General features: G+C 43.2%; 1 protein-coding gene across 1 annotated transcript; it reads left to right on the top strand.

Moving 5' to 3' along the window:
* Nucleotides 1-7,319: 7,319 nt before the first annotated feature.
* Nucleotides 7,320-27,580, top strand: LOC129831774 (integrin-linked protein kinase-like). Its single transcript, XM_055895210.1, has 13 exons — nt 7,320-7,487; nt 8,706-8,996; nt 20,045-20,210; nt 20,902-20,997; nt 21,100-21,196; nt 21,315-21,398; nt 21,658-21,743; nt 21,922-22,031; nt 22,243-22,370; nt 25,039-25,160; nt 25,302-25,401; nt 25,570-25,700; nt 25,839-27,580. The coding sequence occupies exons 2-13, from the start codon at nt 8,908-8,910 to the stop codon at nt 25,986-25,988; spliced, it is 1,359 nt and encodes a 452-aa protein (XP_055751185.1). The 5' UTR covers nt 7,320-7,487; nt 8,706-8,907; the 3' UTR covers nt 25,989-27,580.
* Nucleotides 27,581-27,909: the final 329 nt, after the last annotated feature.

Below are 27,909 nucleotides of genomic sequence, written 5' to 3'. Positions count from 1 at the left end.
GAATTGAGTTATTTCACACGCGCACTACCGAGTAGGCGTTCCTTAACGGTAATACGCAGATGTTTACGAGAACGCGCCAATAAGATATCGCTAGCGCATGCTTGGTTCTGCCCTCCCACTTGCTTGTTCTACCCGCTAAGACTAATTTGTTCACATTGGAAACGACAAGATGTGGTCTATCTTGGTTTAGTTATAAAACATCTTTGGTTACATCAGCAGGCCAGGCCCCGTCCAAACGCGCACAAGTAGGATATGACGTATTGAGAGGCCTCCCTACATGAAACAACTGTGAAAAACGATCTCTGACTGAAAAATCTTTTGAATGGTCATCCAATTTCATATTCGATGTCGGAAACTTAGGCTCCGACATTTCCGTCATGACTTCCACTCATCCTTTTTCCGAGTTCCCAGTTGATAAAACAAAAAAAGAGTTCCTAATTGCACCATTAATTAGCACATGAAAGTGATCACTGACACTCAAGCATAGCATTTGAGTAGTAAGGCAAGCAATCGACTGTAGACGAAAGTCCAAATCAGGTAGGTGCTTTTAGATTCACTAGCGTCGCTTTCAACTGTATTGGGTTCCACAAAAAGTCAGTGGTCAGCCAAAAGTTAAATACAATTCCATTTAAACTTACTGCGCTGGTGGGCAAGACAGTTTGTCATTATGAAGGGGAAATTTAAGACAAAATATGTAAAAGGAACAAATTATTAAACAGACTTTCCAAACATGGGTCTGTTGTAGACCAACTTCCCCCCTTCTTCAAAGTTTTATGGCAGACTACGCCACCTACTGTATGGGGTATTGAAACAAATAAAAAATAATATATTCCATTGCGGGGGATCTGAGATAATACAAAAATGAATCAAACAACCATCCCACTCTTTCAGTCACATTCAAATCACATCCCTATGAGGACAGAGCATTCATCAACAGGATTCCTTGTTAATGGCTCTAAAAATTCCCTGAGTCCCAAAAAACACTGAGCCGCACTTACAATGATGGCTATTTTCTCTGATTTTCTCTCTGTTTGCACTGTGCAGTTGATAACCAAAGTAATAAACGCTACAAAGTCCATCTTCTTAACATGCGACATGTCAGGATCCCTCTGTTGACAAGGAACCTCTTGTGTCTCTACTCTTAATACCATTACTTATTCAACTTCACTCTTCTCACTGCCTCCGGATAGGAGACAGCCCTTACTCTTACCACCTCCGTCTCCTTCAGCCTAACAGGACACTTCAGAAATTCAGGTGCATGTTCACCACCACAATTGCAGCATTTAGGCTCAGCTGGCATATAATACTTCTCAGTCTACATACACATTACCAAATCTCATATAACCCAAAGACACATGAGAAGGGAGAACTTCTTATTTTTTTTAAGGTTTTATTGGCGGACTACATCTAAAAAATGTTGTATTGCTGCCACCTACTGGCTGGGGTAAAACTGAGATACTTAATGCACATTTGTGGCCTGCTGGAGGTCATTTTGCAGGGCTCTGGCAGTGCTCCTCTTTGCACAAAGGCGGAGGTAGCGGTCCTGCTGCTGGGTTGTTGCCCTCCTACGGCCTCCTCCACGTCTCCTGATGTACTGGCCTGTCTCCTGGTAGCGCCTCCATGCTCTGGACACTACGCTGACAGACACAGCAAACCTTCTTGCCACAGCTCGCATTGATGTGCCATCCTGGATGAACTGCACTACCTGAGCCACTTGTGTGGGTTGTAGACTCCGTCTCATGCTACCACTAGAGTGAGGGCACCGCCAGCATTCAAAAGTGACCAAAACATCAGCCAGGAAGCATAGGAACTGAGAAGTGGTCAGTGGTCACCACCTGCAGAATCACTCCTTTATTGGGGGTGTCTTGCTAATTGCCTATAATTTCCACCTTTTGTCTATTCCATTTGCACAACAGCATGTGCAATTTATTGTCAATCAGTGTTGCTTCCTAAGTGGACAGTTTGATTTCACAAAAGTGTGATTGACTTGGAGTTACATTGTGTTGTTTAAGTGTTCCCTTTATTTTTTTGAGCAGTGTATATATATATATTTGATATAGGCAGTACCAGTCAAAAGTTTGGACACACCTACAGGTGCAGCTGGTTGAGAGAATGCCAAGAGTGTGCAAAGCTGTCATCAAGACAAAGGGTGCATACTTTGAAGAATCTCAAATATAAACTATATTTAGATTTGTTTAACACTCTTTTGGTTACTACATGATTCCATATGTGTTATTTCATATTTTGTATGTCTTCACTTTTATTCCACAATGTAGAAAATGTAAAAAATAAAGAAAAACCCTTGAATGAGAAGGTGTGTCCAAACTTTTGACTGGTACTGCATATATAAATAAAACAAACTCATATTATTCTGTCTGTAGATCTAATAAACTTTTAGCCACTTTCACAGTGATCTCCAGTTTGATGTTTTTGTTAGTTTGTCCTCTTCAATTAATTACCTGCGCAATAAATGCAACAAAATCAAACATCTTCATGATTAGTGTTTCAGGATCTCTCAACTAACTAACATCCAAAGACTCTTGGGTATCCATTGCCATGGCGTCATCATCTCTGCTGCTTTGACAGTTTTCACCGCCTCTGCATAGGATGCCTTCAACAGCCCTGATCCTTGCTGCTTTTACCTCCTTCACCCTAACAGGGCAGTCAGGGAACATGTTTCCCATCACAATTGCAACACTGTGCATCCTCAGACTCTTCAACAATGCTATTCTGTTTGCAAACACTTGACACAGGGCCAAACTCTTTACATTTATGACATTGAAGTGGCTTTTGTACATATATAGGCTCGCACTGCAAATCACATATATTCCAGCTTTACATGGGTTCAGGAGAACTTCTTCATCAAACATCAATAATACATACAGGCTTTTCTTCTTTCCATTCACAGTGTGGGTTAAGCGACGTGAATCAACTATTCCTGGCATGTTCATCTTAAACCATGAAGACTCAAAGTATTGACACCAAATATGACACCTTTTATCAGTGCCCTACTCCAATAATCATAGCATTCCACTTCATGCGTCGAATACTTTGTACATCCACAGTGCTTTCTCCTTTTGTTCTTTTGACACACATGAAATCAACATCATGCCACTCCTCCACTCCAACTGCCTCCACTCCCAATGGAGTGCCCCACCATTTTTGTGCCCGCAAACAGTTTTCCCCCAAAAACATCATTGCTCATGAAATGCACTCCAACAAGGAGGCATTGTCATACCGAGGTTTATCTTGATTTACAACTTTAGCCCTTTTTAGCTCCATTCTTTGATGTTACAGTATTCCACTAATTTCCTCTATTGTCACTCGCGCCAACAGAATCAAGCAGCGCCATTGCTCTCAAACGTGTATCTCCCTAAAGCAGCCATGAAAGTATGGGTCCTCCTTCAACTTCCCCTGTGCACGTGTGTCAAATGTGGATAAAAAAGGGATAACTTGTGGGGGATGTTGCTAGTGTATGTAAATACACCCACGTTGCTAAAAGCACCTAGGGGTGGTGCATTTGCGACAGCCGAAAGTAGGACACTCCAAAGGCAAGGCTCAGATCAACCTGGTAGTGTTTTCGTTGTTTCTAGAAGTTTATCTTTATGATGTTGAAATAAACATGTCTCTAACCCCAATGTCACACCCTCACAAACTGAAATCATATGTGTGTAGATTGCACAATCAATTTGTGAGAGAAAGCCTCAAATATCACATTAATTTGTACATCCACTGAATACATTAATTGCGGTAAAGTTGGTTCCGGTTTCAGTCATGTCTTTGGTTATGCGGGTCAACCAAAAACACTATAATGATTGGTTGACAATAGAGCCTCCCACAATGCAGGCGATGGCTGTTGGATGAAGTTGGTGAAGAGCAACTGCAGAAACTTGCAGCCGACTGCAAACCTTCATGACCTTTGATCACATGATTTTTGTAAAGTTCACGCAGTTGACATGTAGGTGCACGTCAGACAATTTCTATCCCTATAATCCAACTCACTTTGAAAGGCGGTGACCAATGATGGTCACGGACTTGACAAAAGCGATCAGCTTGATGACTGTATATGCTGCCAATGCACCTGAGAGGAGTTGCCAAAGAATTAGGATCTCCACGAGTGCTGCATTTAAGCAATGAGGCAAGAAAGGGTGTGGTATATGGCCAATATACCACGGCTAAGGGCTGTTCTTTCTCCGCGTTGCATTGTGCCTAAGAACAGCCCTTAGCCGTGGTATATCGGCCATATACCACACCTCCTCGGGCCTTATTGCTTAATTAACCCACACGTTCCCTCTTTAAGGAAATAGAACAGAAGAAGAATATGTAAAAAGTACAAATAAATGTGGCTTTAGAAATGTATTGAATCTTTTATTTCCTAAATAGAAAATGCACATTTTTTGACTATTATTCTTATCTCCAATGTGCTGATTTAGCACAACTGGTTACGTGTTAAAAAAAAGTATATTTGTTGAAATATTGTCAAATGAATATTGTATGCATGTGATTCTGTAACCGTCCTTGAATCAGGAGATAATAGAATGTATCCTCTGCTCAGTTTATTACAGAGAGGCTTTCATCCCTCAAGTGTGGAGTGTGGAGGCTCTGTCCTGGTCAGTCCTACAACCAAAGAGAATCGGTGCATTCGACCAGGTCTCTCATCTTCATTAACCCTTGTGTAGTCTTAACATTCTGTATACTCCCCTTGACCCGCCTTCACTAAACCCCTAAAATAAAGCAGCTTATTTGAATTTTAAACCCCAAATCTATTTTGCATGAAGAAACAACCTGTCATTCATCACAAACTTTGTGAATATCTGGGTCTTCCCTCTTCACAATGCAGAAAGACTGCATTTAGTCGTGTGGACACCACTCATTTTTATTACAACACACCTGTCATAATTGTTTTCTTTTTTAAAGTAGAGGTTTATTATTATTATTATTATTATTATTGCTAAAGGTACTGCATAGGTGTAAACATGACTTTTTTTTAACAAGAGATAGCCTATAGCCTAAGAAAGTAGCAGAAATGTGCAGAAAGTAGTTTTGAATGCATTTTATTGAAGGGAAACAATAACAGTCTTGAACTTTTTTGGCAACATAGTGATATATTCGTATATACTGTACAATGAGGAATTCAACTACAAAATACTAATTTTCTCCCATTTTTTTTAATCATACCTGCCACCCTCAATGTGTATAAACAACAACAAAAATAAGAATAAAATAAGATAATAGATACAAAACAAAAACATGAAGAACATAAATCAATCAACTCTAATTAGCACATGTAGGACAGTATGCAAATGTGTGTGCATGGACTTTGCATATGTATTTCTCACATGTGCAGGACATAGTATTTGTTTTACATTCCTTCTTTGGGGGTGGGGGGTGGGGGCAGACTTGGTATCTCCTCCTCTTGCCTGCCCCAGCTGCAGCCTCAGGTGGATCAGGACAAGATTCAGCCCCCTGAACAGCTTTAACAAGCATTGCAGAGGCTGCTGTGCGGGGAGGCACTCCCTTCTTTGAATGTGTGGGGTTACAAATGCCTTTCCCAGCTGCTCCAGGAACACCCTCACTTACAGATATGAAGAAAAAAATGTAACTCTGAATGGAACCAATTGCTCATCCACTGTTACTTCAGGCACAGGGTTATAGAGATGGCAGACAATTCACCCACTTCTCCCAGACCTCTCTTATAGCCGCTAGTTTCTCTCACACGCTTTGCAGGTCTTGACTCACGGTTATCAAATCGTAGCATTCTTGAGAATGTGTGACAGACTTTCAGTGGCATCGTGGCACGGAAAATCACCCTTCCACTCTGCATCCCAGAGACTACATGTAGCCTCGCCTCTGGACCTATACACACCTACTAAGATTGGAGGCATGCAGGTCAATCTCATCCATCCTTTTCCAGTTGTCTCCATATTTACGGAAACCCTCCATATTTGTCATCTCCAGGATGATTTTTTCGATGGCTGGTGTGATGAACATGTAGAATGTTGAGGTGATGTCCTGGGCAACTGCATGTCTTGTGGGCCCTGGGGTCATCCTTGAGACATTTTGTGCTGCCATCCTGCCCTGGTTGTCATATGGCGACAAGGACCATGTTATTTTGCTGTTCTTTAATTAACACAAATGTCTCTCTTTCAGCTTGGGGGATTTCTTCTTCATCTGAAGATGATGCATCGTGCTCTGGGTTGTATTCTTCCCCATCTTATTCTTCAAATACCTCCTCCTCTTCTAAATCATTGTTCGCTTGATCCTCCTGGACATCTGAAAAAATCAGATCTACGACCTGTTGGGCACTGAAACGTGCACTCATGGCTCAGCAAAGAGAGAACTGGGGGGACTGTCATCTGCACCACCTTTATAGCCTCTGACAGCATTCCCCATTAGTAAACAATGCTTTCAAGAAATGCTTATTTTGTCTGAAATTTTGTTTATTTTGTCTGTGAACTTGAATCGTGTGTGGGTTTGTGGAGGGGAGATGCTGCACATGCACAAGAAACCCCAAGACAATCTGTGTAACCTGGTGGTGTACAGCTTTCATGGAAATATGAACAAAGGTGATGTTTCACTTTTTCTGATGTTGGGGTCACTCTAGGATAAGTCATAACATTTCAAGTAGAAAAAATATAATTTAGGCGGTTTTCTCTGCTGTTTAACATGACACTTAAGACAACAAGGGTTAAGACTTCGTGTAGCCTTGATTTCTGAGGCATTAGATATTCTAATGTAACACAGTGGAACACCCCTAAACTGCTGGAAAGGAGACAAGCAGAATGAAATTTCATATTTTTGTCTCTTTAAATTCTTTGAGTGAATCTATCTGCAGGCAGCTTGGGGGCTCTGCCTCTTCAACTCATCTGCCTATCACTGTAGAGAAGAGCTGGTTTATACTGCTCCCTAGTGTAAAGGATGAGGCATTGCATTTACAGTGACGTTATTTATGACATACCTCAGCAATAATTCTCAAAGCGTAAAACTCCTTACTATCTTGAAGTTTCCCCAATATTTTGAATTACCATCCAAGATCCATGGCCACAGACAAAACAAGCTTTTCATCATTAAGTCTGGAAGGCACTTTCACTGTTCTCTCCTCAAACTCTCGTCTTCCCCCACAGAAGGACCCCCCCCCCCCAGCAGAGCCTTTTTAACGGACATGTTTGTTGTCATGTTGGGTTCGGTGAAATGAATATATAAAGCTAGGCCTTGATTAAAGGTGTCATTAAAACCTGAGGGAAAAACGTGCCTTGGAGGAACGGAGGTGTATCTTCACGCAAGAAAGAATTGTCTGTTTTCCGGTAGAGGGCGCTAGTATGGGGCATTTGGTAGTGGACGAGGCCAAATAGTTTTTCTCTCCCACGTAAAACGAAGACGAGGGTGTGGACACTGGGGACGTAGACAGTCCGCTTCAAACCCTATCTATCTAACTAACTAACTAACTATTTCTCACTCGAATTATCTATGCTGTTTGAATCCATTGGGTAAGTAAAATGAATGTGTATTTTTACATTGATGTATTCACACTTAAATCGTCCTATTTGTCGGGTTTGTTTGCTATCGAAATTGCTAGCTTCAGGCATCTGGTCTGAAGTCAAAGAAGTAGGGGAGGAAAAGGGGACTGTGGCCAAAGAAGCGTCAACTAACGTTAGTAACAAACCGATTGAAACTTCTTCAACGGTCTCCCTCCTTGCGGGCCTTTTATAATGAAATGATGTATAAATTGTTGTTAAACAAAGTTGTTAGGTACATAGGACAGTAACTAGCCACAGTATAGCATTGGACTTTTTCAGCAGCCTATTCTCTTACACGGTTATCCAAAACTTTTAAACTACTGCTAACGTTACTAGCTATCAAGCTATCTGGAAAGCCGGGTAGGAGTAGCGGGCCAGCTAGCTTAGTGGCTAGCTATGACAAGTTCATGTTGGTCTGTCTTTAGCTAGTAATTCCTGATTGTAGCTGTATTTTCAGTGTCCACAATGGTTCACACAATAATACACTTTGCTTGAACACTGTAACTTACAAATCAAATCAAAACATTTGGATTCATCCCAAATAAGTCGCATCACTAACTAGGCTAACTAGTTATATGGCTATAGCCAACTAGTAATTGCATTTTGGGCAAGAACCATGTTAGAATATTTGCTCTAATTTACTCTGTCAGGTAAATTAACTAGCTTTATGGTATTAGCTAACGTTAGTCAAATGGCATTTGGAATGGTCCCTAACAGCCACTGCTCATGCCATGGGTCGCATGGTTTATTTATCTGTATGCATGTAAGCTAATATCCAGGATACGTGTTTAGTATTAATATGTAACCATGGCTTGGCTTTACCAATACATAAATCTATGAAGTACGTAGCCTAGCTATGTAACCCACAGTACACCACAAGGCATATGCATTGACTTTTTCTTTTCTTTTACCGTTTGTATTCTTCTAGTCCTGAGAAGCCTTCAGGAAATTGTTCAAACAGGGTTTCAAAATGTAGTGGGTTACAGCCGATCTTGTCATCTGTCCCAGAACAGATTGTTTGAGTCACGACTAGGTGTTGGGTCAATCACAACATCTATTAGTCTATCCATTGGCTGGAAGTTGGAACAGTGTTCCCTATCATGTTTAGAATGTATTTAAAAGCAGTGAGGAATCCTTGGCTGTAGTTATATCTGGTGATTATCATCATTCTCATGTTTGTCTTTTCAGATTTGTGCCACTGGATCGCTGTAGTGTAGCTGTACGTCTCCCGTCTTGTCCCTGACTGTAGCTGTTCTCTCCTTTGAGGGACGAATGCCCTCCAGGCCACCCCTGAATTCCTTTGGCTGCCTCCCTTGTGTATTCCAGTTCTCCCACTCCAGTCCCATCACCGCCTCTGTGTAAGTTAACAGAAGAAGCAGAGTGAGCCATCATGGATGATATTTTTACCCAGTGCCGGGAAGGCAACGCAGTAGCTGTTCGCCTGTGGTTGGACAACACAGAGAATGACCTCAATCAGGGGTAAGTCTAACTTATCAGTACTTTTTAAAATACATTTTTATTGTGCTCAGAGCGTCTCAAAAACAACAACTGTTTCAGATGTTGAATTGCATGTACAAGGATGTTATGTTACCTGCTATCAAGTCTCAGTATCAACTCTCAGAATCATGCATGTATATAGGCATCACAGCAACTTGTGACCAGCTATCAGGAAGCCACATCTGTATTGGACCCCCCCTAGATGTCAAAATAGGTTGTCACACCCAAATGTTGGACTGCTCAGTCATTATTCCATAGCAAAATACACAAATGACTCAGTTGCTTGGAGGAGTCATTCGAGGGATTCAGATTTAGGCAATTAATACTTTTATGTCTGTTCTTTGCCAATCCCCTGTGATGTTATGAGCCTTGAGTTGTGTGCCGATAATTAGTTCCACACAGCTGAAACGGGAAAGCTTCCAGAAATCTACAGAGACCCACCACATCATCCCATGTACAACGAGAGGACATGGATCTGTTTTGGTTTACTAGTACATAAAAAGTTGATGGCAAATATTGCTGTGTAATTAATTGCACAGTCATTGTCTTTCTTTTGATGTTGTCGTCGAGGACTGTGAGGGTTGTTTGTTGCTGGGCTCCCAGCCAGCCCGACTCCCCAACTGTGTGAACTTAACCTGAGATTTGAACCCACTGCTTTCCGGACACGTGACTTGGCCTGGAATGTGAACTTTAATTGAAGCTAAAGGATGGCAGATGTCTTGGATATGTTTTCACATGACCACTGCCCTGAAATCTGTTTGTTGACTTCCAATTTGTATTAGGTTACTGGGCAAAGACCGAGCGAAGATGCTACAACTACAAAAATAATTGGTGGTTCCTGCCTTAGCTCTTTTTATGTGGCTGTTTTCATTTGACTCTATTATAGACTGCTAAGCTATAGCCTAGCTCTAATGGTTGCATTTGGAGGTCCATTAGAAACCAGGCTTCATCATGCATCCTGGCCTCTTCTACTGTAAATATCCTCGGGTGACTCAGTAAAGGGGAACTCGGCAGGGCTTGTCACCACTGGTGGAACTCAGACATTTCTGGAGGAGGGTGACATGAGTTCTATATTCATGCCTGGTATCTCTGCATCCAGAGAGAACCATAGAGACATAATTGTTGCCCGCAGGGCATTCTGTCTGAAGCTGTTCATCTCATTCAGAGGCTTGATTGTTGTTGAGTACCTTGCTTAGACGTTACAGAGCGATATGCCAAGATATTTTGACCAGCTTTCATAGTTTTTTTTTAGTTGTGTTCATACTGTTGTAAGTAGCCTATGGTATACACATACATGGATTGTATTTGTGTGAATGTACACGGCCACTCGAATACGTGGCCCTTCTCCATTAGCCGATTGCCTGTTAAGTCCTCCTTATTGGTTAGGGTGATGTATATTTTTCCCTGTGGGGCCTTTCAGCCCCTGCAATAACTGATTGCATGGTTTTTATAGCTGACTGTACAAACATCCACATCTTCCCTGTTGAATCCCACCATGTCCAATATATCCCTATTCCACACTTTCTCAGTTACTGCTAGTGAAAGTAAAGGTGATTGTGAGCTCATTTCTGTGTCAGTGTGTGTGCACAAATGTAAATGCAAGACACAGTGTAGTGGAATGCTAAATGTCCTTACAAGGAATAACACGCAAGCCTCTGGGGAACGGTCTACGACCCTCCAAAAATGAGCATGAGAAAAGGGGAGGAGTGTAAGCCAGTGAATTGTTGTGGGCTGGACATAGGAAACAAATGTGTGTGACAGGCAGAGAGAGAATTCTCCTGTGTGTCTGTGTGGGGCAGCTTTAAGACGGGCAGAGAGAGAATTCTCCTTTCACTAGTTGGTCTTTTGACCACACCCGGCACTGACAACACCTTGTTAGTCTGGGGAGGACAAGGGGACACACATCATGGTCAGGAGAGAGCCATACTGACATGACCCCTACTAATACTCTGTGTAACAGAGATGACGGTGTGGATGGGTTAGTTAAAACTACCTCTCTGGTGAGGATGGTGATAGTGGCAGGGGCCACGTTGACAGAGACGGGGGTCCAATCCTGCCTCCTTGTGCTGTTCATTGCAGCCGCCAAAGCATCACTGATTGTGTCCACACCTAGGAGACGAGAACGTTCTACTGTTAACAGTATCCTAAAGGTAAACTGCTTGGGAGGAGCCATCTAGCCATGTATGCAGTGAAGCAAAACACAGTCCCACACAGAGCACTGCTAGATGTTTTACTGCACTGTTTCTTCAAGTCCAGTTGCAAAAACTATCAAGCGCTATGATGAAACTGGCTCTCATGAGGACTGCCACAGGAATGGAAGACCCAGAGTTACCTCTGCTGCAGAGGATACGTTCATTGGAGTTACCAGACTCAAATTGCAGCCCAAATAAATGCTTCACTGAGTTCAAGTAACAGACACATCTCAACATCAACTGTTCAGAGGAGACTGCGTGAATCAGGCCTTCATGGTCGAATTGCTGCAGAGAAACCACTACTAAAGGACACCAATAATAAGAAGGGACTTGCATGGGCCAAGAAACACAAGCAATGGACATTAGACCGGTGGAAATCTGTCCTTTGATCTGATGAGTCCAAATTGGAGGTTTTTGGTGAACCGATCTCTGTATGTGTAGTTCCCACCGTGAAGCATGGAGGAGGAGGTGTTATGGTGTGGGGGTGCTTTGCTGGTGACACTCAGTGATTTGTTTAGAATTCAATGCACACTTGATTCCAAGTGTTATTTGGTGACTTTTGACCTCTACTGTATATACCTGCATGCATGCATGCATGCATACATACTGAACAAAAATATAAACTCAACATGTAAAGTGTTGGTCTCATGAGCTAAAGACATCCCAGAAATGTCCCATATGCAAAAAAAGTTGTTTACATCCCTGTTAGTGAGCATTTCTCCTTTGTCAAGATAATCCATCCACTTGACAGGTGTGGCTTATCAAGAAGCTGATCCAACAGCATGATCATTATACAGATGCACCTTGGGCTGGGGACAATAAAAGGCCATTCTAAATGTGCAGTTTTGTCACATCACAATGCCACAGATGTCTCAAGTTCAGCCATTTAGTTTCTAACTTGTTTCTGACTGAAAAGTTCTGTTAATGAAATCCCTCATTTGTTTCTGAATAACATTTACTATTCCCTCAAGCCTTGCTCTCTTTATGTGAAACATGTAAGCATCGCATGCATCTGACCAATAAGGCCTGAACTATAGCCTAACATAACCACATCAATACATTGCTTTTAAACTGTGACCACAGTAACACGTGACGTGAAAAATACATTCGAAGCGGGCAAATGTTTACTGGTTGCTTAGGACGGAAAGGGGAAGTCAGATCTGTGGAAAACATATGACTTAGTCGTGGAAATTACTGGAGATCAAGAAAGGGAGGGTATAGGATCAAGCGTTTTGTGAGTATTATGTGTGTCAAACAGTTGCTGTTAGATAAAAATATAACTTTCTGACCATCTCCCCCTGACTGTTCCCGCACACTGACCAACAGTGTAACCAACCAGTAAATAAGTGTACCAGAGTCTGTTTTAACAATAAATATGGCCTTGATTACAGCATACTAAAAACAGTTGCATGCATTTGTGAATTGTGGTTTATTGTTTAGGCTAATTATTCAAAGCTCCCTTTGTTCTTTCATTTTAGAACTAAAATGCTTGATTGCATTTCAATGCATGGATGTCTCTGTATGCTGTGTGATGGCAGGAATGATTGATACAGTAGTCTATATATTGAAGTATAGGCTTTAGACTAAACAGGAAGAGCTCTTAGGCCTACAGCTCGATGGTGGTTATACAAGGATACTATACCAAGCCTACTAATGATAATGACATTACTTCATATTATTATTATAATGATCATAGTTGTAATAACAATAAGGAGACCAAGAAAAATTGGGGCATAGGAGCGAGAGTTGCATGCATATGTGGGACAAACAGGTGCTGTTAGATTACAATATCTTTCTGCCTGTTTGGTACAGTGTAAACAACACTAAATGCATCCCTGTCTGTACTAATGAGAGAGAAAAAGTAAAGTCTTTACAGCATAGCAAAGACTAAAAACAGCCAAGTCTGTGAAATTGCTTTATCCAACATTTTGCCGTTGCATGAGGCTTGGTGCTCTGGGAATCAGTAGGCTATTAAACAAACACTCAAACAGGCAACGGAAGCAAGGTCTGTCTTATTTCTGTAGATATACTGTACCAGTCAAGTTTGGACACCTACTCATTCAAGGGTTTTCTTTATCTTTACAATTTTCCACATTGTAAAATAATAGTGAAGAACACATGGATTCATGTAGTAACCAAAAAAGTGTTAAACAAATCAAAATATATTTGAGTTTCTTCTAAGTAGTCACCCTTTGCCTTGATGACAGCTTTGCACACGCTTGGCATTCTCTCTACCAGCTTCATGAGATAGTCACCGAAATGCATTAATACATTTTTTTTTGTTGTTGATATAACTAGGCAAGTAATTTAAGAAAAAATTCTTATTTACAATGACGGCCTACCCTGGCCAAACCAGGACAACGCTGGGCCAATTGTGCGCTGCCCTATGGGACTCCCAATCACAGCCGGATGTGATACAGCCTGTATATGAACCAAGGACTGTAGTGACGCCTCTTGCACTGAGATGTACTGCCATAGACCGCTTCGCCATTCGGGAGTTATGATCGCTGATCGGAGTCTACAGAATGCATTATCAAAAGAGATTTGAATAGGTATTTTAGTACTAAATCAATGACATAGTAGACCTAATTTAAAAAGTCAGCCAATTGAGAACCAGGGACTGTAGTGATGCCTCTAATGCTGAGATGCAGTGCCATAGACAGCTGCGCCACTCGGGAGCCCAATTAACAGGTGTGCCTTGTTAATTTGTGGATTTTCTTTCCTTAATGTGTTTGAGCCAATCAGTTGTATTGTGACAAGGTAGGGGTGGTATACAGAAGAGTCTTATTTGGTAAAAGACCAAGTCCATATTATAGTAAGAACAGCTCAAATAAGCAAAGATAAATGACAGTCCATCATTACTTTAAGACATGGAGGGCAGTCTGTAGAAAAGATAATGAACCATATCTCTCTCTTTGAGAAATAACAATCATCCAAATTAAAGCTAGACAATCAGTATTGATTTTATGTTGATTCTGTTATGTTTGGGCAAAATAACACAGCATTAGCCATAGCAAAATACATGGAATTGCAGGAATATGGCAAAATATTCTCTCAGCTCCATGGAGAAATGTGTGGAATTGCAGGAAATTGGCTTGAAAATGCAAAGATTTCTCTACTCTGCGACGATGGGGAGGGCCTCTACAATGTTCTCTTAAATTCTGCCTGGCTGACCATGCCCATTACCAAGCCCCCTGCAATGCCCACCACCAAAGCCCCATTTTTAATCCAGGAAAAACCCTCCAATTGGCGACAACTTGTCATGCAAATATTCAAAAATACGCAAAAATAAATATATGCACATTTTCCCACCAGTGGTGTGTTTCCACCAAACGGACTTGTTGTTGATAAAAATCAGTGTGTGATGATGTAGTGCACACACTGTACCTTTTCTCTTAAGTTCTCATGTTCGATGTGTTTCCATCGCATTTTCAACTCCACTGATAGTATTGTCACAAACTGTTGCGTTAAATAGCATATGTGCCTACTCTGGTCTTGGCATGCAGATACAGTGCGGGAAGGCTATATTACATGATGAGATTGTTATGGATAAGAGTGAGAATATTTTTATTTGTCAATCATCGACCATAATAAGACCCTCTATTTATTGTAAAGGAGCATCAAGCTCATCACCGTTCACTTTCACCCCCCTGTGAAGTTCATCACCGGTCACTTTCACCACCCTGTGAAGTTCATCACCGGTCACTTTCACCACCCTGTGAAGTTCATCACCGGTCACTTTCACCCCCCTGTGAAGTTCATCACCGGTCACTTTCACCCCCCTGTGAAGTTCATCACCGGTCACTTTCACCACCCTGTGAAGTTCATCACCGGTCACTTTCACCACCCTGTGAAGTTCATCACCGGTCACTTTCACCACCCTGTGAAGTTCATCACCGGTCACTTTCACCACCCTGTGAAGTTCATCATAACTTATTTCATCTGTAGCCTAATAAACTGCATGCTGTCCAGAGTCGTAGTGGGAGGACCACACGACATATCATCGCGTGACTCCAACTTTACTTTGATATGATGGTTATTATATCAATTTTTCCACATAAAGGCGTTTCTACTGCCGTTTCTCGGATAATATTAGACACAATGATCCCACCCTGTCAAACAAATTATTGGGCGCCATTTAAAAAAAAATGTACCGATACTTTCTGTTTCCATCACAGCTTTCATGATTTTTCTTTAATACGGGGTGACTTTACCCTAGATGGAAACGTGTGTGTGGGTCTTCAGTTTTTGCAGAAGGAATGCAGAGGCAGTGGCAGAGCCATAACACCTTCCTCTCATGCATTCTTCTGTTTCCTGTACTCCTCTCCCAGTGGTATTAGATAGTGCCACTCATTTCCCCTCAACATTTCCTCATGATAGACCAGCTAATTACAAACATATGCTAATGAATGACGTATTTTTTTGAAGTGCAGTCCGGTTGGGTAGCATTAGGCTATGTCTTGAAGTCTAATCTTCCATTTAGGCCTAATCTACAGTCGTTCTTGTTTTATGTATTACACCTATCTCCGAGTTTTTAATCCTGCACTGAAGATCAAAACTCTTAAAGATAATATTGGCTGCGTTTACACAGGCCAATTTATTGGCAAAAAAAGCTGATCAATTGGTCAAAAGATAAGAATTGGGCTGCCTGTGTAAACGCAGGTGGTTGACAGTCAGTGTATTTGGTCCACTTAGCAGAAAAAATAGCTGACAGCAGACCATTACAAAAATGACTCCCTGGCTCTGCACAACCCCCACTCTTCATAGTGTCGTGTGTGTGGACTGTTCTGCCAGTCTGCTGGGTGGTAAAGGAGTGTCAATCATGGCTGTAGGCCTACTATCTGTAGCTATAATAAAAGCACATTCAAGAATAAATCATCTTCAACATGAATTATAGTTTCACTTCTGTAGAGTTCTGCTGTGGGTGAAACCTATCATTAGGCCTAAAGTCAGTGCTGTGACATACCATGGTAATGAGTTGGAGGGTGGATTGTGTACGTTCACAAAATGCTGTTTATATTTAATTCCCTGGGGGAAGGGTGGTAGTGTAGTTAACCCATATAGCCCAGCACCTGACTGGGCAGAGCAGACAGTAGTCTGGGAGGGTCACTAACATAACGTTATGTCTGTGTTGAAGGGGCTGGCCCTGGACTAGGGTATGAACTGTAGAGCCAGCTGTACCCTTTGGGCATTCCCAGCTCCCACTGGAACCAGCTGCAACTAATCCTACTGTAGGCTACAGTCACACTAAACAAGTATGAGATTTCTCAAATCACGGTCAAGCCTCTTTAATTGGTAGCTTGACTCTCATTTCTGCGGATGGCTTGTTACTAATGAGTTTTTTTTTTTACAGTATTCAAATAGACTAGTGTGAAAGGATTGAGTAGATCTATGTCAGGCCATTGATGTTTGTCATATGATCTCACTGTGAGCTCAGCGTAGAGACAGACAGTGTAGACGGGGTTCTTCCGTCTGCCGATCTGAGCTCTGTTGGCAGGTGGAACTGCCTGAAGTAACCCCACCCGAGGGGGGGGGGGCAGCCAGGACGGCAGGAGAAAGCCCTTCTGAAGCCCCCTGGGCAACCCTGCTGGAAAAGGTCAGCAACCCCCGCCCCCCCCCCCCCCCCCCCCCTACTCCTGGCTCCACTGATTGACTCATTGGCCTGGGTTAGAGCCCTGCACAGGCATTCATTTTAAGCCTGATCCCTACCTATGCCCACAATATTCAGGCTCTACACTACTCAGGCCTGATTGCTTCTGCCAAATTTAAGGCCCTGCCCGAAATCAGAAATATATTCCTCTGTTAGTAAATCCATTCGCTGCCCCTTTCTGTCACTCCCTGCCAGCCGTACTAATGAGGAAACACCGTCCAACTCTCAACGGCGTCAGTGTGCATGCGCACGGCCTGCCACAGGAGTCGCTAGAGCGCGATGAGACAAGGACATCCCGGGGCGGCTAGACCCTCCCCTAACCCGTATTACGCTGGACCAATTGTGCGCTGCCTCTTGGGTCTCCCGGTCGCAGCTGGCTGTAGTGACTCCTCTAGCACTGCGGTGCAGTGCCTTAGATCGCTGCGCCACTCAGGAGGCCCCACCCACATATTGTTTAGTGGGTATTGCGTATACTCACTTCTTAGTCCCCACGATGGGTATCTAAGTAGTGGACGTACACTACTTTGCTAAACTAGTATTTCTTCACACTTTAGGCGCAGCAATGTGCACATGGCGGTAGGTCTACGTGTGAATGTTCCGAAATGCACTTGGTGGGGAAACACTTCTAAAATGTACACTGCAGTTTCATGGACAGAGATGGAAATATCTGTTAGAAATGTTGAGAGATCTAAAGATGCAACAATTTATCATGGGTTGCTAATATGACTAGGAATGCTGCCTTTGTCTGCAAGACAAAATAAATGGAAAGAACCAATTCAACAGGAGAACGCATATGAGGAAGCCTCAAATAATTGCCTTCGTGTTTTTATGGTGGGATTTTGGTTATACGCTACTTTGAAGCAAGGTGAGACATGCCTCATAATATGAAGTAAAATGTCCAGGTTAACCAAACAAAGGGTCTAGGTGCCTGTGCATTTGATTTTAAATGGTAATTAAACAAGCTTCCTGCCATCCAGGACATCTATATCAGGAGGTGTGGTAGGAAGGCCCGGAAATGTGTTAGCCTCCAACCACCCAAACCATAGATTATTCTCTCTGCTTCTGCACAGCAAGCGATACCGGTGCATCAAGTCTGGCACCAACAGGCTCTTTAACAGCTTCTGTCCCCAAGCAGTACTGATAAATAGCTAACAAAATAGCTACACGGACTATCTGAGTAGACCTTGTATCCTCATTGACCTTTTTATTTCTGTCTCTATGCCCACTCACAGGGCTCTACACACACACACTGATACTCCAACACACACAAACACTCACTGACACATATGTACATACATTTATACTGACTTGTGTTTTGATCGTGTGTCAAATTGCAATATTTGATTTAAAATAATTGCAATTATATTTTTTGGGGCCTATATCGTGCAGCTGTAGAATGAACTCTGCTGGGATCATTCATTTCAATTACTGTCCTATGTGAGATCGTTGTCTGTTGGAAAGGGCCTCTGTAAGAGCACATTGTGCTCAGAACAGATTTAGCCCAACTGTACAACGTCATCCACCCATATTTCCGGATGGTGTGTGTCTGGGGAGGCAGGGTCTCTGTGGGCCTCATTGAGGCTGTTTTCCCTGGAATACAGTCTCCTGTGTGTATGTTGTTGTGGAGGGTTAGGACTCCAGGAAGGGGTCTGCTTTCATCACAATACCCCCTCAGTTGTAATCCTCAGTTCTCAACCACCAGATATAAACATTGAGCACTTCTCTCTCACTGTCTTTCTAGCAAGTGCAGCATGATTTCATTTATACGCAGATGTTCATTCACCTTGGCACAAATCACAAGCTCATCAGAGCCCTATGAAATTCTGGAATGAGTGAGGAATGGAAAACTGTTTCTCTACGAGTTGACTGGGGGAGAGGGAAGGATCTGTGGAGGGGGGCTGAGGTGATGAATGCCAGTGACAGGAGAACGCAGTAGTAGCCAGAGAAATGCAGGATGACATAGCTGCTGGGGAGTTGTGTGTGCGTGTGCCCCTGGTGAAGGAAGTCTCCCCGACCCTTATAAGGCCTGCAGAGAAAGATTGGCCTGTTGTTTCAGCCCCCCTTTCCTGACTGCCTCACTACTATACTCTGGCCAGCTCTCCCTCTGACTGTCCCTGTTTCTGTGTAGCTTTCCTTTTCATGCACACATTCTCTGCCTGGGCTGCATTCTGTATGAACAAATGTAGTGAAATGTTCAATTCAACGTTTCTTGTGCTTTTCTGAACGACCAGTTGGAAAATTGGGAAGGGTTGGAGATGCTGAGGTTGGGGACCGCTGTCAGCATGGCCGCTGCCCTTTTTTAATTACATCACTCATTTCTTCAAGCCACACCCACTAAACCGACCGACCGTACGTCAGTCTGTTCAAGAACGTTGAACGTTTTGCAGAAAGGTGTCGTTCAGTACAAAACGTTACACAACGTACCAAGCGTTCAATCGAACTGAACGCACTAACCCAGCTCTCTCTTGCCGCTCTGTCTGGTTGACTGTCGTTGTTACTGTTAGGTTCTCAACGTCATTGCTGGGATGCTGTAGTAAGGAGGCGTCACTCCTGTCCTGTCACTGAGGCCAGTCAGGCCACTGTCCTAACATGTGTTTCTGTCACTGTGACTAAGGCAGAGTGGGATGGGTTGCCACTGCCAGCAGCACATCTCCTCTGTGGCTGTGACTGACTGCAGGGCAGGCTGAGTACACATTTAGTTCCTGTTTACTGGCTGGATGTTGACCGAATTTCACTATCAGTCAGGATCAGCTGTTTTTGCCCACTAGTTCGCTGCACTCCATTCCCCTGTCTACTTCCTAATTCCACTCTGCTGTTTTCAATAGATATAAACACTTTGAAGGCTTACTTAAAGGCATTTTAATGTTTTCTATATGCCATTAGGCATCGACACATAGCCATTAGGCCTAGCAGGCACAGGGAGTTTTTGCCTACCTCACATTTACTAACAGGCCTATGCTGTAAGTAGCAGTACTGAGAATCCAGATAGGCCTACACCATTACTTAGCAATAAAGAGTCCTGCTAGGCAGTTCCAGTTCTATGCTGCTGTTATATTACAGGGTTATGTGGTGTCATATTTAGCCTCTGGTCATTTTACAAATAAATAGGTTTTCATATCATTCCCCTTTCCTCATTGCTAGTAGTAAGCAGTCTGTGATGTTAATGTGGTGCTGTATTCTGTCCTCAGGGATGACCATGGCTTCAGTCCTCTCCACTGGGCCTGCAGGGAAGGCCGCTCCAGCGTGGTGGACATGCTCATCATGAGAGGGGCTCGCATCAACGTCATGAACAGAGGAGATGACACGCCCCTGCACCTGGCCTCCAGCCACGGCCACAGAGACATCGTGGGCAAGGTGGGGCTGAGTGGACACACACTGCACACACACACTACTTACACACACCTACACACTGCACACATAGAAACAAAAACTTGAGGTCAATTAAGGTCTCTTAGGTTGATATAGCTTCCCCTATAAAAGACCAGGAAGGAACTTATGAAACCAGAGTTGATGGCTGCTCAACACTCAAACTCACTGCATGGTTAAGACTCGTCTACTCTTGTTGCAGTGCTGACATCAGTCATTTCACAGGGAGAGACACTGGCACCATTTCCCAAATAGTGTTGGGTGGATATTGTTTTGCAATATCCACCCATGCAACATCGCATCTTCAACTCAAGCCTAAGCAAGTCAAAATGAAACACTTTGACACACTCACACACACTGTGATTTGCCTTAAGTAATCAAGTCACAATTATTTTAAAGAAAATAACTATCTTTCTTTCTGGTCCTTCTAGTAACTCAAATCTTATGTCATTCAATGCAGTAGTGTTAGTCTGCTATGACAGGTTTCTGGTTTCGTAGTGCAGCAGACCACAGTTATGATCTGGTTTAATATTAGACATGTCACAATACCTCTGGAATGTATGAGCAGACAGGAGAAATCCTTTTCCAGGCCTGGTGGATTACTAGCGTCACTGTATATAAACCAAACAGGATCTGGACAGCCTTGTGTTGTGTCTAATCTTGTGGTTCGGTCTCCTAGCTGATCCAGTGCAAAGCAGACGTCAACACTGCCAACGAGCACGGCAACACACCGCTGCATTACGCCTGCTTCTGGGGTCAGGACCCAGTGGCTGAGGTCAGTATGCCCCCTGGTGGCCTACTCTGGGTACTGTCTCTATTTCTATGTGAACAACAGTTTATGTACCACTGGACTTACATGAATGTCTGTCTTCCTCAGGACCTGGTGACTAACGGAGCTCAGGTGAACATCTGTAATAAGTATGGAGAAACTCCTCTGGACAAAGCCAAACCTCACCTGCGTGAAGCCCTCCAAGGTATTCAACATCCCATTACACTGCATCATCCATTGTTGGCAAGAAAGCTGTGATGTATTATCTGTGTGTTAGCCCTGTTACCTAATCAATGTGTGCTTTCTATTTGCCCCCCTCTCAGAGAAAGCAGAGAAGTTGGGCCAGAGTTTGACTAAGGTCCCCTTCAAGGACACGTTCTGGAAAGGCACCACCAGAACTCGTCCCCGTAAGTCTCACAGCCACAAAGCCATTTACTAGCTACCTGCTTTTCATTACTACACTCTGAGAAAACAAGAAGTGAATATCAGGCACAGTTTGTAGGAATGAACATCCAGTAAATGTTCCACTGAGGTCCCCAATGTGCCTGATGACATTTCCACTGCCTTGCAGTGTGCTAAATTGTGCAGAAATAGTAGGGCTTTTTGCCAGACCTCAGGCTTTAGCTATGCTCTTCAACTCTGTCCTCTGTGCGTCAATGCCTACAGGTAACGGCACGTTGAACAAAGCAGCGGGCATTGACTTCAAACAGCTCTCCCTCCTGGCTAAGATCAATGAGAACCAGTCTGGAGAGGTATGGAGCTGTTGTATCTACATGACTGCTGTTTCATCTGTTACTGATGTCTGCAACTCATGTTACAAAGTGATTCATCTCTGAAACACTGACACACATCAGCATATGTTTTGCATCAAGTTATACTGTATATTGTGGAGGTTATGCTGGAACTTGGTCTCAATATTTTTTTCTTTAGTTGTGGCACGGACGCTGGCAGGGGAATGAGGTTGTGGTGAAAGTGTTGAAGGTTCGCGACTGGTCCACCAGAAAGAGCAGAGACTTCAATGAGGAGTATCCCAAACTCAGGTAATAACTTTTTACCCGCTTATTGTTCATTGTAGGTGTATTTTCTCCTGTTCTGTGGATATAATGTCTGTCTTCCTCTTACACGTTTTTATTTACTGACCGGTTGATCTGTATGGAAGTTATTTTGGTTTGGATTGTCCCGCATATGTCGCATCCTATATGTATATTTGTCTCTCTTTCCCCGTGTCCCTCTTCCTCGGGCCCATCCCAGGATATTCTCCCACCCCAATGTGCTGCCCATGTTGGGAGCGTGTCAGTCTCCTCCTGCCCCTCACCCCATCATCATCACACACTGGATGCCGTATGGCTCCCTCTATAATGTGCTTCACCAGGGCACTGGTGAGTACCACACTAACCTGCATTTTACTAAAGACTTCCAATGTGGGACAGTACGTTAAGGTCATGGAAAGACGAGAAGGGTGCCGGAGGGGATGGCTGACGTTTTAAATGCCAATTGTGCTATTTTGTTTGTTTCTTTGCTTTGTTTGTATCTTATTTTTTTACTTAATTTGTACATAATGTTGCTGCTACCGTGTTTTATGACTGAAAATAACTTCTGGACATCAGAACAGCAACTACTCGAACTGGAAGATTTTTCCTTTAACGAGTCCGACACGAAGGATATACTGCTTTCTTGGGAACAGGCCCAAATCCCTGTCATTTACGTGAAGAAAAGACGGAGAAAAATGGGAGGAGGTTGGGCTGCCTTCTGAGAATTCGTAGGCGAGTGAGTAAACCCCCGCTGCAATCTGTTCTATTGGCCAACGTGCAATCATTGGAAAATAAAATTGATGACTTATGGTCAAGATTATCCTACCAACAGGACATTTAAAACGGTAATATCTTATGTTTGAACGACAACACGGATATATAGAGTTGGCGGGATTTTCCATGCACCGGCAGGGACAGAGACGCTATGTCTAGTAAGACGAGGGGTGGGGGTGTGTATTTGTCAATAACAGCTGGTGCGCAATTAAACATGTCTCGAGGTTTTGCTCGCTTGAGGTAGAGTATCTTATGATAAGCTGTAGACCACACTATCTACCAAGAGAGTTCTCATCTATATTATTCATAGCCGTCTATTTACCACCACAAACCGATGCTGGAACTAAGACCGCTCTCAACCATCTCTATAAGAACATAAGCAAAGAAGAAAATGCTCACCCAGAAGCAGCGCTTCTAGTGGCCGGGGACTTTAATGCAGGCAAACTTAAATCCATTTAACCTAATTTCTACCACATGTGCAACCAGATGGAAAAAAACTCTAGACCACCTTTACTCTACACACAGAGATGCATACAAAGCTCTCCCCCACCCTCCGTTTGGCAAATGGTCAGATGACGTGGATGCTACAGGACTGTTTTGCTAGCACAGGCTGGAATATGTTCGGGGAATCATCCAATGCCATTGAGGAGTATACTACCTCGGTCATCGGCTTCAACAATAAATGCATCGACGACGTCATCCCCACAGTGACCGTACGTACATATCCCAATCAGAAGCCATGGATTACAGGCAACATCTGCACCGAGCTAAAGGCTAGAGCTGCAGCTTACAAGGAGCGAGACACTAATCCGGACGCGTATAAGAAATTCCGCTATGCCCTCTGACGAACCATCAAACAAGCAAAGTGTCAATACAGGATTAAGATTGAATTCTACTACACCGGCTCTGACGCTCGTCGGATGTGGCAGGGCTTGAAAACTATTATGCGCTACAAAGGGAAACCCAGACGCGAGTTGCCCAGTGACAGGAGCCTACCAGATGAGCTAAATGTTTTTTTTATGCTCGCTTTGAGGCAAAAAGCATGCATGAGAGCACCAGCTGTTCTGGACGACTGTGTGATAATGTTATCAGTAGCTGATGTGAGCAAGACCTTTAAACAGGTCAACATTCACAAAGCCGTGGGGCCAGATTTATTACTAGAACGTGTACTCAAAGCATGCGCGGACCAAAGCTTCTACTCCCTAGCCATAAGACTGCTGAACAAATCATCAAATGGCCACCAGACTATTTACATTGACATCCCACCCCACCATTTGTTTTTAGACTGCTGCTACTCACTGTTTATCTATGCATAGTCACTTTACCCCTACCTACATGTACAAATTACCTCAACTAACCTGTACCCCCACACATTGACTCGGTACCGGTACCCCCTGTCTATAGCCTCCACACTGACTCGGTACCGGTACCCCCTGTATATAGCCTCCACACTGACTTGGTACCGGTAACCCCTGTATATAGCCTCCACACTGACTCGGTACCGGTGCCCCCTGTATATAGCCTCCACACTGACTCGGTACCGGTGCCCCCTGTATATAGCCTCCACACTGACTCGGTACCGGTGCCCCCTGTATATAGCCTCCACACTGACTCGGTACCGGTGCCCCCTGTATATAGCCTCCACACTGACTCGGTACCGGTGCCCCCTGTATATAGCCTCCACACTGACTCGGTACCGGTGCCCCCTGTATATAGCCTCCACACTGACTCGGTACCGGTACCCCCTGTATATAGCTTCCACACTGACCCGGTACCCATTGTATATAGCCTCCACACTGACTCAGTACCGGTGCCCCCTGTATATAGCCTCCACACTGACTCGGTACCGGTACCCCCTGTATATAGCCTCCACACTGACTCGGTACCAGTACCCCCTGTATATAGCCTCATTATTGTGTTAATAAAAAAAACATTTTTTTTACTTTAGTTTATTTGCTAAATGTTTTCTGAACTCTTTCTTGAACTGCACTGTTGGTTAAAGGGCTTGTAAGTAAGCATTTCACGGTAAGGTCTACATGTTATATTCAGCATATCTGACAAATTAAGTTTGTCTTGATTTTGATTCATCGAATATGACTGGACGTCTGTTTTAAGATTCATGCTTAAGAATTGGAGAAGATCTAGCTAGTCATATTACTGTACTAGTTACTAGAGAAGGAGTACAATGTTACAGCTGTTGCTAATGTGTGAAAATGACTGCCATGGATCTGTTGTCTGTCAGACTTTGTGGTTGACCAGACACAGGCGGTGAAGTTTGCTTTGGACATTGCCTGTGGGATGGCCTTCCTGCACACGCTCGAGCCCATGATCTCTCGACACTCTCTCAACAGCAAGAGCGTCATGGTGAGAGGACTCACTTTAACACTACATATTCACTACAGTGATGTCGTTGTCATGTGTTTCACTCATGCTTCTTATGCCTTGGTGGATGACTGACTTTGTGTTTGAAACCCACTGTTATAATGACCTGATATTCCTTGACAGATTGACGAGGACATGACAGCCAGGATCAGCATGTCAGACGTCAAGTTCTCCTTCCAGTGTCCAGGCAGGATGTACTCCCCAGCATGGGTAGCCCCTGAAGGTACATCACACACACAGCCATTTTCTCTCTGTTGCTTACCACTTTTCAACTTTTTGAGAATGTAAATATTTGATTTCTCTAACTATAATGTATGGGACTCCTATAGCTATGAACCTATGTGCTATGTGTGTGATTCTCTGCCTCTCTGTCTGTCCTGTGCCCATGCAGCCCTGCAGAAGAAGCCTGAGGAGATCAACCGGCGGTCAGCAGACATGTGGAGCTTCGCTGTGTTGCTATGGGAGCTGGTGACCAGGGAGGTGCCCTTCGCTGACCTCTCCAACATGGAGATAGGCATGAAGGTGAGACCGCTTGCTTTCAGGGTGCTAGAAGTTATAGGATTCATTACAACCTGGGAATCTCAAAACACAAGTCTCAGTGTAGTCTTGACCTTCCCAGAGTGTCTCTGACATAGTTCCCTCTCTCTGTTCTGCCCTCAGGTGGCCCTGGAAGGCCTACGACCCACCATCCCTCCCGGCATCTCACCCCACATCTGCAAGCTCATGAAGATCTGTATGAACGAAGATCCAGCCAAGAGGCCTAAATTTGACATGATCGTGCCCATCCTGGAGAAAATGCAGGACAAGTGAAAACGGCTTTTTTGCTCTGCCTTGAATTACCCTCCTAAACCCCCAGATATCTTGCCCCAGATATCATCCAGAGATGTGGTGCTTACCAGTATTGCCTTAGACCTACTCTCACTACTTACCGCTGCCCTCAATGCCACTGTAACTTAAGCCTCTGAAAACTAAAATGGCGACCGTCACTTGTTTTATTCTTGATTATGATTGATTTTCTTTTTTTTACTTATCAAGATGAGTTATCAGTACTTTCATCTACGTCACTGTCTCATCGTGTCCATGCAGGAGCTAAGAATTGACTGTTCTGACTTGTGCTCTAATCATGTGGACTGAGTACAAGCCTCTATGACAGAATAACCTGTGGAAGTCAGGACGACAATCTGTCTTTTGCACTGGTTCTTTTCTTTACCTCTGGAGGGGGTCTCACTATCTAGTGTTCAGACACTGTAAAGTGACCTGTAACCTGTTATTACTGATTAATGAAAGCTCTTACGAAAACATTATGTTGCTATATTAGCCTGAAGCCTGTCTTGTGGAACTGAGTGTGTAATGTATGGCTGGTTTCCTTTGTTTCAAGGGCAAATTGTATGTATGCAAACAGGATTATAGGACTGCTCCTGCTTAGACTATTTATCCGACCAAGCATTTCAATGTCCATTATTCTTCAGGAAGTGCAGGTGAATGAGCAGAACCACTTTTTACACGTGCTTAGGGGTCCGCATACTAGGTTCTTGTTGCTCCTAGCAGAACTCGGCTAGGCGACCATCTGTGCCTCATACACCCTTAAGACATTTGCTTGAAAAACAAGAAAAAAGCGGCGATATTACTATTTCTTCCTCTCAGAAGCCGTACAACAACATATCTGTAACACTTCCTCAAAATATTCTGAATTAATATAAGATAAATCAAGATATATGTTTAATGTTGACCTTTTTGCAGAGGTCTTAGTCGCTCAATTATACATCTGAGATGTTTGGTGCAGTATTTCTCAAGTAAAATATTTTTGACTGAAAACATGTCATCTCGTTGAACGACAACAAGTCAGTGAAGAATCCCTACTGTTGACCAATTACCAATGAAAATATGTCATTTTTAGCTACTAAACTTGCCTCGTCAAAAATGTGTGCCGAACAGCCGGGAAAAAAACTGAATGCTGCCGAACACCAAAATGAACAAAAAAAATCTGACATGCTTATTACATTGATAGTTTTGAACGTTTCATCCACTGTATATTCTGCCCTCAGATCATTGGGATTTGTTTTCTTCAACTCCCAGCTTTGTTGAATTCTGTGGCTATGTTTATGCCTGAGGCGTGTGGCTATGTTTATGTCTGAGGCGATTCCCAACATTTCACAGGAGAGTGAAGATGAAGTGGACAATAAGGGGATAACATTAACATTCTGCATTGTTGTAGCCCCATATGAGTTATTTCCTTCTTTATTCACCTATGTAATACTTATTTGTTTTTTAATATGCATTCTTTCTCTGTCCACCAGCTTGCTTATTTGTGCTGAATCACCGGGGTAAAAGCCAAGAACAAGCATGGCTTATACAAAACTATGTAATTTATATATAAGTATATTAAAAACAAACAAAAATTATTTATATAGTCTGAAAGATCTTGTACTGGTGTGTTTCTCAATCTGGTGAGTGATAGTGGAGGTTCATTCATGCAGACAAGCAAAGTGTTTATTGCAGAATTACCAGCATTTACTAGTGTTCTGTCCAACATATTATCAATTGGCCGACTTTTTATTAGGTCTACTATGTCATTGATTTAGTACTAAAATACCTATATAAATCTATTGATAATGCATTCTGTAGACCTCCGATCAGCGATCATAGCTCCCAACCAGGTACTGCATCTCAGTACAGTCCCTGGTTCGAATCCAGGCTATATCACTTCCGACCGTGATTAGGAGTCTTAGGG

This window comes from Salvelinus fontinalis, chromosome 33 (genome assembly GCF_029448725.1).
Source record: "Salvelinus fontinalis isolate EN_2023a chromosome 33, ASM2944872v1, whole genome shotgun sequence".
Taxonomy (NCBI): domain Eukaryota; kingdom Metazoa; phylum Chordata; class Actinopteri; order Salmoniformes; family Salmonidae; genus Salvelinus; species Salvelinus fontinalis.
Note: the sequence above shows the minus strand (reverse complement) of the source record. Positions and strands in the feature narration are given on the sequence as shown.